A 17,703-nucleotide genomic window follows, 5' to 3' on the forward strand; every position below is an offset into this window, starting at 1 on the left:
GCAGGACCGACACGTTTTTGGAGAAAATTAGATATGCTACATGAAATAACGACTGCGTGCATTATTATTCACAACATGATAATCGAGGATGAACGTGATCTTGATGCAACAATTGAAGATGTGATGCAAGTGCCAACTCCAGAAATTGAAATGGAGGATGAAAATACCCGATTTCAACAATTCCTTGATAGACATAGTCAAATCAAAGATAAAGATGCTCACGTTGAGCTTCCTAATGCATTAATTGATCGTTTGTGTGAGGAGTATACTAATTCAGAGGATTAAATGTAAATAATATCTTCTTTTCTTTTCACTTTTGCATTTATGTTTAATTATTAACTACAATATTTCGTTCACAACTTCTTTTATTGATTTAAATTTGTTTTTAATTAATATATCAATAGTGAATGGGTCATTTTAGTTAGGAAAATCTAATTTATTATTTATTAGTTTCTACTACTTTAGTAAATAATAAAATATATTTTATGGGAACAATATGTGAAAAAATATTGCATGAGGGTCATAATTCGTGAAATAGATAAATGGTAGGGAATTAGTAAAAAAGAATATAAGAAAGAGATAAAAAAAAAAAAGAATATATATGGAATATTCTTTTTAGTATTAGAAATTGTGTAATAGGTTGGAGATAAATTTACTGTTTGACGTGAAAGCTATACCATTTAGTGTGAATGTTGCACCATTTTGGTGTAAACGGTTGGAGATGCTCTTGGTGCTTTTAAGATTTGTTGTTGGAGCTTGGGTAGTTTTTAACTGGTTTTTCTTATTTGTTTTGTGAAATTTGTTATTGGTGGTGGAATTTGAAATATGGGTATTGTTTGGTGTTGATGTTAGAGTTGAACATTAGGGCTTTTAAGAGTCTAAGATCTAAGCATGTAGCTTGATGACGGTTTGGAGATTGGAAAAGTAAGAAACGGGTATGCTTGATTTTTACCTAGTTTGGCGAATGGCGCTCATACATATTAGGGGTGAAAGTTGGCCAAGTAGGGTCAGTTTTTGGGTAAGTTTTCGGCCTGTCCACGAGAATCGGCTTGAGAAAACTGTGGGCCACAACATGTGACTTTATCCTAGAACCTGTACACCATTCGGTTACCTCAGGTAATCTCGAGTCGGCTGGGTTACGTCGGGTAAACCAACTCCAAATTTGCTTATTTTAGCCTGAATTGCTGTTTTTCCACGAGTAAACCAGCTCCAAATTTGCTGATTCTTTGCTAAATTGCTGCTTTTGCATGGGTAAACCAAGATTTACCATGACAAACATTTAGAAAGAGTCCAGAAATTAAAAAATTTCACATACATATCTATTGCCAAACATTTTAAAAGAGAGTCCAGGTCCGACAATTAAGAAGTCCTTAGTACAAGTCCATTGCACATACATATCCAATAATCCTAATTACTAAGATACGTAATAAAAAAGTGCAACAAACAGTCCATAGTGCACACATGCTACAACCAAATAAGAATTTTAGTCCACACCAAAGAGTTCAAGTCAAAATAAAAAAGTAATGAATTCAACACCACAAGCAGCTGAAATTCCCTGAGTTCACTCAAGAATGATAGCATTGGCACCTCCATTTCCAACTTGTCCTTCATGTGTTGGAGCAGAAGTTGCCAAACCTTGAGAGGAAAACATTAAAAAAAAAAAATACAAAGTATAAGGATCAGTTTTTAGACAACAAAATAAACAACAAGGAGATGAAATACATAGCATGGAAACATTACCTGACTCAATTTCTTCATATTCATTAACCTCTTCCGTGTAGTCACTAATGTTGATGTGCTCACGACTACGCAGCTAATTTTGTAAACAAATCAATACCTTCACTATCTTGGGGCTCAATGAACTCCTCAAGGGATTGAGGATGCGTCCACCGGTACTCAAAGCATATTCTGAGGGTACTGTTGAAATAGGACTGGCAAAAATGTCTCTTGCAACCAGTGAGAGAGCCTTGTACTTGGTTGCATTATTCTTCCACCAATCTAAAAGAGTAAAGTTTGGCAAAGTTGGGTCCTCTATAGGGTCTGTCAAGTATCTGTCCACCTCATTTTTGTCACATTCTTCTACTTCATTTTTTTTAACAAAGGAGCTCCACAAACACCATTTTCCTTGTTCATCAATTTTTACCTCCTTTGTACTAGCTGATGCTGCTGCCCCGCCACTATCATTAGCCACAAATTTAGCATTGTCCCCACTATAAAAGTCAAATAGCCGGTACAAAGTATCCTTCACCTTCTTTGATAATGTTTCAGAAGTCTAAGAATCATACACCGAAGAGAAACAATATGTCAAATAATTCATTTTGTACCTAGGATCAAGTACAACAGCTACAAAGAGAAGACAATTAATATTCTCAACATTCTCCTAATACTTGTCATACTTCTTTTTCATACTCACAGCCATGGACGAGATGATTGAATCTTCTTGTTTGCTAAATTGCAAGAGCTGGTTTTGCATCTCATAAAGCTCAAGAAAGTAAGAATTTGAAGTGACATCCAAAGTCCCACTAAACTTCAAAGTTATTTCATAAAAAGTCTTAAGGAATTTCACAAACACCTTATCATTCTCCCAATCATTATCAAGTAGTGGGCCAATCTTCTATTTTCCCCCTCCTCTTCATGAAAATAAGACACAAACTTTTCATCTTCCTCTTCATACCTCTTGAAAGCTTTTTGAAACTTAATGGATGCATCTAACATCATACAAGTGGAGTTCCATCTAGTGGGGACATCTAGGACTAAGAGACCTTTGTATTCAATTTTCTCCCGCTCCACACGTGACTTGAATTTCAACAACCTAGCCGGAGAAAACCTCACATACCTCACGGCATTACGAATGGCAGCAATGGAATGATGCAGGTCTTTAAAACCTTCATTGACAATCAAGTTCATTATATGGGCATAACATCTAACAAGCAGAAATTCCTCACCAAAAACAACGCCTTTCCACCCCTTAATCTTCCTTCTCAAGTAGGTAATCATAGAGTCATTAGATGAGGCATTATCAACAGCCATAGTGAATACTCTTTCAATAGCCCAAGTATGCAAACATGATTCAATGACTTTACCAAGAATCTCTCCCTTGTGGCTTGGAATTTGACCAAAGTTTATAATCCTTTTTTGCAAAGTCCACTCACTATCAATGTAGCGTACAGTCAGACACAAATAACTAATATTTTGTAAGGATGTCCAACAATCAGTCGTTAGACAAATCATTTAGCTACCGTTACGAAATTCATCTCTCAGTTTCTTCCTCTCTTCCAAAAAAAGTTGGTAAAAGTCCTTGGCAATGGTAACACGGGAGGGGATAGTGAATCTAGGCTATATTACTTGACAAAAATTCTTAAACCCTTCACCTTCAACAAACCTAAATGAAAGCTCATCTACAACCACCATTTTTGCTAAAGGTTTTCTACAATTCTCCTTGTTAAAGCATATAGCAACAAGATTACTGCCGGTTTCAGTGCTGGTTTAAAAACTCAAAATTTTTTGTGTTTTGTCTTGGATCCTATATGGATATTTCTTGCATTGCCTTTCTATGCGAACCTTCATACTACTAGTCCCATGTCTCCTACTATCACATGCATATTTTGCCCCACAATAGATACACTTACACCTAGGCTCATTTGGATCCCCACCCTCTATGATTTCGAAATGATCCCAAACAAAAGACTTTTTTTGTGACCTCTTCCTCTTTTTATTGTCTCCATCCTCTTTATCAAAGACCAAAATAGGCTAAAGAGTGCGCATGGCACTAGGTTCTTTGGCCTACCCAGCTTCTATTTCAACAGGAGATTTAATAGTGCTTTCAAAAGTTTGGATTGTTATGGAGGAGTGTTGCAATATAATTTTGACTACGCTTGCAAGTGCACAAGTCGTACAAGTAATAAAGTGGTCCAAAGACCGATATCGTCCCACGAGGATTGACGTTAAGAATATAAACTAACTATTGTGAATATCATATCTTAACTTTATCTAAGCGATCAAATTTAGATGTGATAAACTCAAAGAAAAACTAAAATAAAGGAAAACTAAATCAAAAGGAAAGATGATAGTAATTAATAATACGTGATGAAATTAGAACGGAAAATTAATATGATAAGAATGCTAGGGTCTTGACTTCACTCTATTGCGATTATGTTTCTCCGTAGTAATGTGCCTAACCTAACTCAACGTTCTCAAGAACCTAGAGTGATGTATATCCTTATTCCCTCTCTCGAGTGCCGCATAAAGAATGTGTACGTGATATCAAGCCTATATCTCTATACAACTATTCATCCCTACCTTCATTAAGTTCCACTCTAGAAATAATTCATGGAATTCCACTTCTCAATTTCACAACCTAAAATTGTTTCGGTTACCTAGGTAATGTTTATCTCTCGATCTCACACCAACCTAAGTTGTTCTATCCGTTTCTTGATTGCTTGAACGTTCCCCTCTCGAGTATTAATCCTCACAATAAAAATCTGCCCAATTCAAAATCTCATAATGCATGGCAATATGTAAATCATAGATTTAGCAGCAATAATTCAAAATAGAAGACGAAAGAAACGAAGAGCTTAATTAAATGCACATTAAAACGTCAAAACAATAATCACAAATAGAGATTCATCTAAACCCTAACAAATAAGAAAATTAGCCACACATCATGTGGCTCTCAGTGTCAAAATAATATTCAAAATCTAGAGAAATACAAGAAGAAAGAGAAGAAAGAACGCTTGAAATTCTTGAAGAACTGCTCCAATCTCCAATCCTCTCCGATTCAGTTTTTCTCCTTTTGAAAACCCTTTTTCTCCCCCCTTTTGCAGTTTTTAGTCTCTCCTTTTATATCTCACGTTCAGCACGCCTCCCAAGAAGCCAAATCGCTTTCCATAAAAAATCTCCCCCCTAACCTAGGGCAAAACGCGTGTTTTTAATAAAATCGGGAGGCGACATATCGCATAGAAATAGGCGACATATCGCAGCTCTCTCTGTTATCTGTGCACCAGACTAGGGCAGCGGCAAATCAGGCGACATATCGCCTGGAAGGAAGCGACATATCGCCTGGAGGCGGCGACATATTGCCTGAAAGGAAGCGACATGTCGCAGCTCTCGCTGTTTCTTCATACAAATTTGCTCGATTTTTGCTCCTTTTCAAGCCACATCGCCATCTGAAGGCGATGTATCGCCTCATTCTCTATCTTTTTGATCCAGAATGCCTCAAAACTCAGCGATTTCATCCATTACTGCACACTCAAGGGAAAATCATCAAATCCACATAAAAACTTGAGAAAAACATGCCAAAACTAGCTAAAGGAGTAACGAATGAGTGTATAAATTACGTACTCATCAAGGAGTTAATGATAAATTTTTCTATCTAGCACAAAAATAAAAATAAAAAAATTAACTATATACCATCAACGAGTTCTCTAACCAATAGCTAAACCGAAAACATCAACTACATAAAAACTGAATATCAGACATTATAAAATATCCAATATCCAATATCCAATATCACCAAATAAAAACTGATAATCACCAAATAAAAACTGAATCATTGAACATATATACAATATCCAATATCCAATATCACTGAACATAGAGAATATATACAAACATTAACTTAATACCAAACATTATCCAATATCTGCCACTGTCAATCCAATATCAAAACATTATCAAATTAAACATAACATCGAATACAATTGAAAATCACCATAATAATCGGTCTTTTAAAATAACATCGAACATTATCCGCCACTGTCGATCCAATATCAAACATAAAACCAAAAAAAAAAAAAACAAAAATGAGAGAAGGAGAGTGTGATAGCAGAATCTTTGCTTATAACCTTCAACGGCGAGGGATTCCGTGAGAAGAAGAAGAGGAACGGAGCAGAGGTGCGGCGAGAAGGAGCAGAGGAATAGAGCAGAGGCACCGCGAGGAACGGAGCAGAGCAGAGACGATGCGAGAAGGAGAGTGGTGGAAGAAGGGAACGACGACAAGGAGTAGAGGAACGGAGTAGCTCGTAACGGAGGAACGGAGCAAAGCGGAGGCAAGGCGAGGAACAGAGCGGCACAAAAATGAGAGCGAAGATAGGTTTCAAACTTTCAAGAGATCAGATAGGAAGAGGAGAGTCAGGAAGAGGCGAAGAGCGAAGATAGGTCCTAAGGTTTTTTCTTAAACCAACGTGATGTACATTTTTGGCCAGGTCGGGGTAGATTCAGGTCTTGGAGGCCCAACCTGTGCCCCTACCCACAGATTGTGGGTTAACACCATCTAAAACTGAAAAAAAAAAATTTAAAAAGGTAAACCTGAAGAATTCAGGTAGGGTCGGGTGGATCGAGGCAAGTTAATCGGGTTTAGGGTTAATTCTTACACCCTTAATACATATGGCTGTCACAGAATAAGACTAGGTAAGAGTTTTTTATTTTTATAATTTGAACCAAATACAGTTTAAAAAATAAGATTAAGAATTTTTAATTTTCTATCTAACGATACTTTAGGTATTTTTAAGTCAAAAACCAAGTGTTAGACTAAAAAAAAGTAAAGATTTGTGTATTAAATTTAATGTGAGTGTATATTTTTAATGAGATCAAAGACTAAATGTATACTTTTTGAATAAACCTAAAATATGAGATATATTAAAAAGGTAAATAACCTAAAAAAAAATCTAAACCTATCCCAAGGTGATTTCTCACGATTTTCTCCCCCCAAAACATTTTTTACCCCAACCTTAAAACCCCTAAATCAAACTTACCACTCCCCCATCAGGAGGGAGAGAAAATCGATGCGAAAAAGTAAGAAACATGCCAAAGATATTGTTATCCCTGATTTGTAGGGAATTGTTATTCAAATAAAATCCGAATATAGCTAGCTGATTTGGATATTAGGTAGCAAATAGGATAGCTCATAATCTTCTCCTAATTTTTCTCCTAAGATCGTGTAGTTAGTTCCCACGGATCCATTGATCCTTGGCTATATATTTCTCTGTATTTTTCCTCAGTATTATAAATGGAAAGTATTGTTTATTTCTTTCCCTAAAACTACATGGTATCAGAGCCAAGGCTTGAAATCAAAGTCTATGGATTATAGGGCAGTGATGACTGGAGCCCAGAAATCAAACACTCAAACAAGGAGTGATTCTATCTCGTCCTCAGGAACTTTCCAACCACAATCCACAGGTACCATCTAGTTTGGTAGTGTGGAACAAACAAATCCAAATCTGTCACTACAGTTGACTATCCATAAACTGAATGGCAGCAATTATCTTGAGTGGGCTCAATCTGTAAGACTTGCAATTGATGGCAGAGGAAAACTTGGCCATCTGACCGGAGAAGTATGTCAACCAGCCATAGAAGACCCGAACTTGAGGTCATGGCGCTCGAAAAATTCCCTAGTGATTGCGTGGCTCATCAATTCAATGGAACCCGCAATAGGAAAGCCTCACCTTTTTTTGCCAACCGCAAGAGATGTATGGGAAGCAGTTCGAGACATGTATTCAGATGTAGAAAACTCATCCTAAATTTTTGATCTGAAAACTAAACTTTGGAAGGCAAAACAAGGAGATCGAGATGTGACTGTTTACTACAGCGAACTTGTGACGATGTGGCAGGAGCTGGACCTCTGTTATGAGGACGAGTGGGATTGCCCACAAGACAGTGTCCATCACAAAAAAAGGAGGAAAATGATCGAGTTTATGTCCTAGCTGGGCTCAACCAAGAACTTGATGAGGTGCGGGGCAGAATCCTTGGAAGAAAACCTTTACCATCAATAAGAGAGGTTTTCTCTGAAGTTCGGAGGGAGGAGTCAAGGTGTTGAAACTTCAGCCTTGATCTCTAGAGGTCCAGATTCGGAAGGGAACAAGAAGACGAAGCCTTGGTGTGACTATTGTAAGAAATCTTGGCACACCAAGGAAACTTGCTAGAAACTCCATGAGAAGCCACCAAACTAGAAGAAGAAGAACGGAGGTGAAAGCAGGGCATTACAAACTGTGAGCGAGGATTCTCAAGGACAACAAATCAATTCAGAGATGCATTCCTTCTCAAAGGAACAGCTAAGCCACTTGTACAAGCTCTTCCAATCTCCACAATTCTCCAATCTTTCCTGTTCTTTGGCTCAAAAGGGTAATTATCTTATTGCAGCTTTTTCTTGTGAAAAATCAAATCCATATTGTTCATGGATTATTGATTCAGGTGCCACTGACCATATGACCGGATCTTCAAAATTGTTCTATTCCTATAGTCCATGTGCAAGAAACAAAAAAATCAAAATTGATGATGGTTCATTGTCTGTAATAGCAAGAATATGGTCCATTGTCATCTCTCCCACACTCACTCTTCATAAAGTTCTTCATGTGCCTAATATGTCCTACAATTTGTTGTCAATTAGCAAATTAACCAGTGATCTTAGATGTCGAGTTAATTTCTTTCCTTCATATTGTGAATTTCAGGAACTGACCACGGGGAGGAGGATTGGCAGTGCTAGAGAAAGCGGAGGACTTTCTTTTTTTGAAGAAAGATCAACATCAAAAAGGCCGGCACAAAGTACATGCTATGGTTCTGTCTCTTTTGTTGACAATAAAGAAATTATGTTATGGCATTATAGATTAGGTCATCCGAATTTTCATTATTTGAAACATTTATTGCCTGATTTGTTTAAGAATAAGAATCATTCTTTATTGCAATGTGAGTTTTGTGAATTGGCTAAGCACCATCGCTCTACTTTTTCTTTACAGCCCTATAAACCCACAAAACCTTTTTTATTGATCCATACTGATTTGGGGTCCTTCTAGGGTTGTAACACCTTCAGGAAAAAAATGGTTTGTAAGATTTATAGATGATCATACAAGGCTGGGTTGGGTTTATATATTAAAAGAAAAGTCAGGGGTTGAAAGTGTCTTCAAAAATTTTTACATGATGGTTTTAACCCAATTTCAAACCAAAATCCACATCTTATGAGTGATAATGGTAAAGAGTATTTTAATAAAATTTTAGGACCTTTTCTCCTAGAAAAAGGAATTGTGCACCAAAGTTCATGTAATGATACACCTCAACAAAACGTAGCTAAGAGAAAAAATAAACATCTGTTAGAAGTTGCTGGAGCATTACTATTTTCAAAAAAACGTCCCTAAGTATCTCTGGGGTGAAGCAATTTTGACAGCAACATATTTGATCAACCGGATGCCTTCTAGGGTTCTCAAATTCAAAACACCATTAAGTGTTTTTCAAAACATTTACCCTGCATCTAGGCTCACTTCGGACATTCCTCTCAGAATATTTGGATGCACAGCTTTTACTCATAACCATGATCACAGTAGAGGAAAACTTGATCCTAGGGCTAAACAATGTGTCTTTGTTGGATATGCACAACTCAGAAAGGATATAAATGCTTTGACCCTATCTCAAGAAAAATGTTCATAACCATGGATGCAACTTTTTTTTGAAGATAAACCTTTTTTTGGAACTCATCTTCAGGGGGGGGAGAAAGAGAAGATTCGGATTTGGACAGCAATGATGATGTATTTCGAATCCAAGAAAACCAACTGGATGTTTTTCAAGATAATGTTGCAGGAAATCAAATATTTTCTTACGTTGATAATTCAAATTCTGCCACAATGTTGAGGGAAAACCAGGGAAAAGAAAATGTTCAAGTTAAGACTGTCAAAGATCTTTCTATATTTGAATGTTTTGAAAATTCTGATCTAAATGACTTTAGCAACAGAAACGTAGACTCTAAGCAAGCAAGGCAGATAAATACTAATAATATAGGAGAAACGGTCCCCTTATCCTTAGTGCCATCTGGAAAAAGTAATAATCCTACAGAAGAAATAGATAAGAACATAGCAAGTACTAAGTTGCAGACCTACTCCAAGAAGAATTAACATTCAAAAGATAAAGTCTCCGCCTCTCTTCAAAGCCATGAGTCTGAACCGTGGAAAGAATCTGAAGCATCTAAACTCCAGGTAAAAATCCCTATGAGCCTTCAACAGAGTCTTTTGATGATCTTGATATTCCCATTGCTTCTCGAAAGGGTGTGCGGTCTTGCACTAAACACCCTATGTCTCACTTTGTTTCTTATGACAAATTATCCCCTGCTTTCTTTGCTTTCACTTCACAAATCTCCTCTGTGGATATTCCAAGAGATGTACAAGAGGCTTTGCAAGTTCCAGAGTGGAGGAAAGCTATTGATGAAGACATGAGGGCTCAAATCAAACATGGGAAGTAGTGGATCTGCCAAGAGGAAAGAAGACGGTTGGTTGCAATGGGTTTTCACGATCAAGTATAATTCGGATGGAACCCTTGAGAGGTACAGCTCGCTTAGTAGCCAAGGGCTTCACTCAGACTTATGGTATCGACTATCTTGAGACCTTCACTCCAGTTGCTAAGTTGACTACAGTCAGAGTACTATTGTCGATTGCTGTTAATCTTAATTAGCCGCTTCATCAATTAGATGTAAAGAATGCCTTTTTGAATGGCGACTTGGAGGAAGAAGTTTACATGGACTCACCACCAGGGTTTGATGAGAGGTTCGAATCCAAGGTCTGCAAGCTGAAGAAGTCACTATATGGGCTCAAACAATCCCCTGGGGCGTGGTTTGATAAGTTTACCCATTCTGTGAAGAGCCAAAGATATGTTCAGGCTCAGAATGACCATACTATGTTTATAAAAAGGTCTGAGGAAGGTAAGATTGTTGTCTTAATAGTTTATGTAGATGATATCATTCTTACTGGTGATGACTTGGTAGAGATGGAAAGACTAAAGAGAAACTTGGCTCTATAATTTGAAATTAAAGATTTGGGAGCATTGAGATATTTCCTAGGGATGGAAGTAGCACGTTCAAGGAAGGGGCTGATTGTCTCTCAAAGGAAATATGTTTTAGATCTTCCTAATGAAACTGGTATGAGTGGATGCCAACCTGCAGATACTCTCATGGATCCAAACCAAAAGCTTAGAGATACTATAGATAGAGCACCAGTTGACAAGGCTAGGTACCAAAAGCTTGTGGGAAAATTAATCTACTTATCCCATACAAGACCAGATATAGCCTTTGCAATGAGCGTTGTGAGTCAATTTATGCACTCTCCCTTTGAGGAGCATCTTGAAGCAATATATTGGATTCTGACTGGGCAAAACCTAAAAAGTACTCCAGGGAAAGGGCTCTTTTTCAAGAAAGGTGAGCAAAGGACTGTTGAAGCCTATAAAGATGCTGACTGAGCAAGCTCACTTATTGATAGAAGATCTACATCCGGTTACTGCACATTTGTATGGGGTAACCTTGTCACGTGGAGAAGTAAGAAGCAGAACGTTGTAGCACGTAGTATCACTGAAGCAGAGTACCGAGCCATGGCACATGATGTTTGCGAGATTTTGTGGTTAAAACGGATTCTGGATGAACTTAGAAAACCAATGGAAAGGCCTATGAAGTTGTACTGTGACAACAAAGCTGCTATTAGCATAACTCACAATCCAATGCAACATAATAAAGCTAAACATGTTGAGATTGATCGACATTTTATAAAAGAAAGGTTGGAAGGAGTTATTTGTTTGCCATTTGTTCCTACAACGCAACAGACAACTGACATTCTTACCAAAGGATTATTCAGGCCTAACTTTGAGCTTCTCACCAGCAAGTTGGACATGATAAACATTTATGCACCAACTTGAGGGGGGTGTCGAAGATATTGTTATCCCTAATTTGTAGGGAATTGTTATTCAAATCAAATCCGAATATAGTTAGCTGATTCGGATTTTAGGTAGCAGATAAGATAGCTCATAATCTTCTCCTGATTTTTCTCCTACGATCATGTAGTTAGTTCCCACGGATCCATTGATCCTTGGCTATATATTCCTCTGTATTTTTCCTCAGTATTATCAATGGAAAGTATTGTTTATTTTTTCCCTAAAACTACAAAACACAAAAGATAAAATTATCAAAGTAATGCGGAATACAAAATTTGATCTCCATTGTAACGCCGGGTAATGATAAATGCACAACATGCAGCGCAACATGATCCGTCACGTTGGTGGAATTGACTATACTTTCTTGATATCTTGAAGAACCGTAAGTGCAGCATTACGACCGGGAGCACCCATCACACCACCTCCAGGATGGGCCCCACTTCCGCACAAATATAACCCACGTAGCGGGGTCCTGTAACTTGACCTGTACTTGTGTATTCAACAATATCATAAATTACATACAAATCACTTAAAACAATTTCAAGTGAAAACATTGTCATGTAGAAAAATGAGAGATGAAAGGTGGCAATGTTAAAAAATGTAAGTTTTAAAAATCATCACCATCCTTGTACAGGTCGCATGAGGAAGAGAGAATCCAATCCCATCGCTCCGTGGAAGATATTCCCTCCTGTCAGGAAAGTCATTTTAAGAATTGTTAACTTATGCCGCTACACGGATCCAGTCAAGATTCTGAGTATCAGAGTAAGAAGTACCTGTCAGACCAATTTCCCTCTCAAGATCTGGTGGAGTCAACATATCATAACCAATAACTGATGAACTGAAGCCCGGGGCATATTCATCTATTAAGCTAAAACATCTGTTTGCAAACGACTCCTGAAAAGAAGATCAAGAACCAGTTAAAAATATAGGATCAGAAGTGGTTTCATTGGCTAATGTTGGTGGTGACGGGTAGAACATTAAGACAGATTGAGAAGCCTTTGATAGATCAAGCATCCAAGTTTGAACCAATGGCATCATGACCTTGCAGTTTTTTAGCAGCCACTTCCATTTTTGTTTTGTTTTTGTTTTTTTTTTTTTTGTTTTTTGTTTTTGTTTCTACGTATAGACAATAGTTGAGAGAGGAAACTCACTCTATAAACAGGGTCCATCCAGTTGCCATCTGACGGTTTATATGGTGTGTACTGAATAAACAAGTTGATCACATGCTTACCTGCAAAAAAAGTTGAACCTTGTCCATGTGATAAACAATTAAATGTTTTAGATAGTGTTTGCCATGCGAGCAAGTCGAGCTAGATCTTGTATATAGTTTTTGCTATGTGCGAATGGAGAACTCATGGTTCAAACTGAATGTATTAGTAAAGGGACACGCATATCATATTTTCTTGATAAGAAGGTGCTTTGGAGGTTGAATCCATTCATATGAATGTCCGCGTATGCAGGTTCACGACAAGAAGGTGCTTTGGAAGTGGTTCATGTTTGTGGGTTTCCATGTTTACGTGCAATTTTCAGGAATTGACCTTAACATAATAAGATATTTGTCCAACCTACAATCTGCTCTTTCATGATTAAAAGAAATTGTGAGAGTTTAATAAAAGGCAAAAGTTAAATCAATTACCGGGTGGAGATATAGTCTTGTCCAATACAGAAGGAATAGTCATCTCAATAACCGGTCTCCGTGATGGTAATCCATTGACAGAATCTTGACAGGCTGAGTGAATCTCCTCCATACTTGACAGTGATGGTAATGATACAAAAAAAAAAAGGTTAGCGTCACATTTGGGATGTCAAACAATTGCTGTTAAGGTATGCAAATAAAATCTTAAACTAGATAGCAGGAATCTTCAATAGCAAAGTGCTCGGACACAATAAACACAACATCAACAAGCAACACAGAAGTATCTGTTCGCAACGATTTATCAATTGTCCTGTTCCCACGAGCTTTTAAATTATTAATTAGAGAACCAGCACATTAGCACATTAGCCTACTCTAAAATATTGAAGATATACAAGTGAACAACAGTAGATGTCGAATCAAGTTATCCTGTCTAAGGAAACTGCCAACCTCTATTTTTGCGTGGTTATGTTACCTTCCCATCTTAGTTAACAATCACAGAGTACACACAGGATAACAAACTGATCAATGGTGACAATGAGGTCAGAGAAAGTAAACCTCTCAGAACCAATATGAATGGTACCCATATGCTGAGGACCTGCATCAAGATGACTTAACTTGCAACACTGAAACTGGGGCAACTTATCAACTGCTAGGTTGATTTTTGTAGTTCCCTGTTTTTGCCAATTGCAAGCACATAATAAGGTAATTCATCAAAATTGATAGGATTCCAGCAAGATAAATAAATAGACAATAGGTTAGAATACAAGGAAGAAGTGAACCAAGTGAGACACATGATCAGCTTGCAGCGTTCTCCCATGGTTCTGTTGTTAGTATTCAGCAGAACTTCTAAATATTATCATAATTATGCATGCTAAAATTCAATAGATGAACTTCTAAATATTATCCTATTTAGGCATGCCGAAATTCCCATAATCAAACAAAATTTCAGATAAACTAAGAGATTAAGTTTATCCTTTAGGCTTCCTTCACAGTATGGCTTGACTGCATTCTTTCTTAAGTAGCAAAGAGCATTTGTGAAGTAATGAAGCACTAGAAAGACTGCACAACGGGATAGATAATCTCCTGTAATCTGCAGAAATCATAGCTTATCCCTCGCACTAATCTCAAGGTACATTTGGACCATGTTTCACCACTAAATTTAAGCTTCTCATTAAGGGCGTTGTTTTGAATAATCTTCATGCATAAACTTTACACGTATGATCTCTGTTGTACACACTCACACTCCACAATTATTAGTATAGAGTTGATAGCGGATTACGAAAATTGGGGAGAAATAAATAAAAAGAAAAGCAGTTAGGAAGGGATCTTACAGAGCTGTAATCAGAGTACTTGATAGCACGGAGAAAATCATCCGGAAGAACTTCATTAGGTGTCAACTCCTGTATCAGACAAAACCCTATCCCCATCAAAATCTATCTAACGAGAAGTTGAAAGTTAAAATTATTTCCCTTTTCCCGCTGGTTCCTACACTATTACATGTCCATATAGCTTATGGTATAGTAATGAACTAAAGCAGCCAGGTTAGCATTTCACCTTAAAAGTTTTGTAAGGAGTTGCATTTGATAAAACAATCGAAGAGCGCACTAGCGTGCCATCAGCCAATAAGACCTAATGAAAGTTTGATGTAATAATTTCTAGTCAGTTTCAGGATCGAAGCTTCAAAAGTGCAGTTCACTGGAGCAACCACGAAAAACTAACCCCATTCACTCTGCCCGAGTCTTCAACTAAAAGTTGTTTAACCTTATTAAAAAAAATAAATAAATAAAAACACTGTTAAGAGAAGCTTCATAGAGATAGCAAATGATACTAGTTTCTCTATCCAACTCAATTTGCAGTTGGATGCTTGAAGGGGCATCTATACAATGACAAAGTACTCTGGCATGAGCAGACTGAGAATTTCAGGCAATTTTGTCCTTGTATATCCACTAGATCAGTAGTGTTTTCAGTTATGCAAGGCACCAAATTGTAAAACACTTGCACAACCAAATAGATTATCAAGAAGTAGAATCACATGTGTAAGATATAATTTCCTAGTCATATTTATGATTTTGCATCTTGATTTTCTTCATAAATAGACTTATAAAACGAAAAGACGGGTTATTCCAGAAACATATACCTCTGCTCTTGTTATAATACAAGCTCCTGCTTCCTTAGCAGCATTACCAATAGCCAAGGATACTGCACCCATACCACCTTCAACATACCTGCCGGGAAAAATGGTTTCAAGGACAGAGAAAGAAATGGAACAAATTAACAACATCTGCATATACGCAAGAACACAGCTAACTAGTGTAAAAATAGACATTAACAGGAGATACATATTGCAAGTTAACGACATCTGTTTCTTTAAAAGTTTTTTCACGGGGCATGGAACACGGCATTGCTATCGTGTGTTTCATTAAGCCCATAACAACACAGTAATCCCTTGGTAGGCCATATCTTTGACGTCCATATAATTTTTTCAAGCCTAATTGAATTACATCACAATCTTCACAACTAATTGATGGCTACTTGTGATGAATTCCAACTTTAATAAACAGGAATAGGGTGTTTGGCAATTTACAGTGTTCAGTGATGTAATACACACCAAAGCCAGCTAAAAAAATACATACGACCAAATTCCACGGTCGCCATGAGTTTCTCCCATCACATGATGTAACAAAACATATCCACTCCCAGGTGTATGGACGCTTGCCTTCACCACAAAATATAGGATAGCTATTATAAGATTGGGAAAACAAATTGAAATTCATTAATCTTTTCCAAGGAGATTATCACGAAACCAACTTCATATAATTATATGCTAAATCAGATTATCTCATGCGCACAGTGCTCCTTAGGAGCAATGTTGTACATGATCTAGGATGATTTAAGATAGAACGATGTATATGACTATATGTTGTACATGATCTAGGATGATTTAAGATAGAACGATGTATATCGATACACTACTCAAGAAGTCTTACAGTTGAGCCTATTACAGCATCTGTTGCAAGGGTTGCTTTCAAAACATCTGTCTGCAAAAATCAACAGTAAGTAAGAAAAGGAAGGACAAAAAATACAAGATAGACATATTTTTGGTCCAAGCTAGAAATGAAAGTTTCCCAAGGTCTGAATCACCGAGGCACACTACCGTGTTTTTTCCCCTCTTGGATGAAAAGTATCATGAAACATGAATAATAATGAAAATATTTGATAAAATGATTAAAGTGATTAAACAAGAGTAACTAAACATCTATCGCCTGTCCTGGATAGCAAATGATATCTCTGGCATAAAAGAAATTTATGGCCTGCGGATAAACTTTTTGCAGTACATATGACTTCCACACACAAACACATAAAAAGGAACACAGAAGTAAAATTATATCACAACCTCAAACCAGTTATTCAAAACCTTTGAGGCCGGGGATAATAATAGGTCCATAAAATCCCTGCCAAGATCAATAACGACATGTTTATAAACTGTTTGCGCCAAAATTACAATTACCAAATCGAATCTTAATGGACATGATTGGAGCATATATCATAAACATGGTACCAAATTCTAGTTGATTTTTTTTTCACACAAAAGAAGAAAGAAAAAGAAAAAGAAGAGAATTTATACACCAAGTCTTTTTGGCCGAAGGAGAGAGTCCGTCGCAGAAAACGGGACCAGAAAACTGATTTGTGTATCCTATCCTTGAATCGATCACTAAAAGATGAGATGTACTGCAAAGACTCAGGAGGAGGTGAATCTATAAGTGGATCCATGAATTTGCAGAAGTTCTCTAGCTGATTCTCATATCTGCGAAGGAGAAGAAACTTTTCAGAAAAACAATAAAGCGATCATTGCTCACCGCGGAATAATTTCAAATTCCATAGCAGAAAATACATATAATCTCAAGTCAAGATCGACTCAGATTGTCAATCAACCATAAGGAGGACACACTAGGATCATTTGCATGAATCAGATTTAGGTGTTTTAGCGCAAAATTGACGCGAGATTAGAAGAGAGAGGGAGCTAAATAGTGAATAGCACCTTGGATAAGCATCGGCGTCGCGTTTGGAAAACTTCGATATCTCCGAGTAATTAAGATCCTTATCAGGCCCTAGAAGAAGATACCGCCCATCCAAACATGGCGTGAACGACGACGGATTCCTCTTCAACATCTTCAATCCATGTCGCCCTAGCTCCAACTCTCTGTCATTCAAAAACCACACCGATCAAGAACAAACAGACTCTGAAACGCATATTTTCGCATTTTCGCTTACAAACTAAACTGATTTATGTATGCTGTTTACTTGATGACGGAAGGACGGAGGAGGCTTTGGAGGTAGCTGCAGCGAGAGAACTTGAAGCCAGGAATGATCTCCTCGGTCACGGCGGGGGCGGC

The 17,703-nt window shown here is 37.3% G+C and overlaps 2 protein-coding genes across 2 annotated transcripts in view; both read right to left on the minus strand.

Moving 5' to 3' along the window:
* Positions 1-1,561: 1,561 nt before the first annotated feature.
* On the minus strand, positions 1,562-3,030 carry LOC112095348 (zinc finger BED domain-containing protein RICESLEEPER 2-like). Its single transcript, XM_024177136.1, has 5 exons — positions 2,654-3,030; positions 2,414-2,522; positions 1,919-2,272; positions 1,741-1,813; positions 1,562-1,635 (listed from the first exon to the last, which is right to left on the minus strand). The coding sequence occupies exons 1-5, from the start codon at positions 3,028-3,030 to the stop codon at positions 1,562-1,564; spliced, it is 987 nt and encodes a 328-aa protein (XP_024032904.1).
* An 8,495-nt stretch (positions 3,031-11,525) lies between these two features.
* The window catches only part of LOC21409436 (pyridine nucleotide-disulfide oxidoreductase domain-containing protein 2), a 6,604-nt gene continuing 426 nt past the window's right edge, over positions 11,526-17,703 (minus strand). Inside the window, exons 2-17 of the mRNA XM_024177158.1 lie at positions 17,612-17,696; positions 17,349-17,510; positions 16,935-17,114; positions 16,704-16,761; positions 16,297-16,347; positions 15,943-16,025; positions 15,447-15,534; positions 15,029-15,070; positions 14,864-14,938; positions 14,641-14,709; positions 13,865-13,980; positions 13,310-13,422; positions 12,825-12,904; positions 12,447-12,567; positions 12,295-12,361; positions 11,526-12,157 (exon numbers count right to left, since the gene is read on the minus strand). Of these exons, the coding sequence (XP_024032926.1) occupies positions 12,028-12,157; positions 12,295-12,361; positions 12,447-12,567; positions 12,825-12,904; positions 13,310-13,422; positions 13,865-13,980; positions 14,641-14,709; positions 14,864-14,938; positions 15,029-15,070; positions 15,447-15,534; positions 15,943-16,025; positions 16,297-16,347; positions 16,704-16,761; positions 16,935-17,114; positions 17,349-17,510; positions 17,612-17,696 (1,520 nt within the window). The 3' untranslated portion in view covers positions 11,526-12,027. The remainder of the gene's footprint in view (positions 12,158-12,294; positions 12,362-12,446; positions 12,568-12,824; positions 12,905-13,309; positions 13,423-13,864; positions 13,981-14,640; positions 14,710-14,863; positions 14,939-15,028; positions 15,071-15,446; positions 15,535-15,942; positions 16,026-16,296; positions 16,348-16,703; positions 16,762-16,934; positions 17,115-17,348; positions 17,511-17,611; positions 17,697-17,703) is intronic.

Source organism: Morus notabilis, unplaced genomic scaffold (genome assembly GCF_000414095.1).
Source record: "Morus notabilis unplaced genomic scaffold, ASM41409v2 Scaffold184, whole genome shotgun sequence".
Taxonomy (NCBI): Eukaryota; Viridiplantae; Streptophyta; class Magnoliopsida; order Rosales; family Moraceae; genus Morus; species Morus notabilis.

Bases quoted from the DNA above. Each gene is read 5' to 3' on its own strand.
- LOC112095348 (XM_024177136.1), bottom strand. From the start codon at position 3,030: ATGGCTGTTGATAATGCCTCATCTAATGACTCTATGATTACCTACTTG. The intron at 1,814-1,918 runs GTACCCTCAGAA...TTACAAAATTAG, and splicing joins TTGCCAGTCCTATTTCAACA to CTGCGTAGTCGTGAGCACAT. The intron at 1,636-1,740 runs GTAATGTTTCCA...TTTCCTCTCAAG, and splicing joins ATATGAAGAAATTGAGTCAG to GTTTGGCAACTTCTGCTCCA.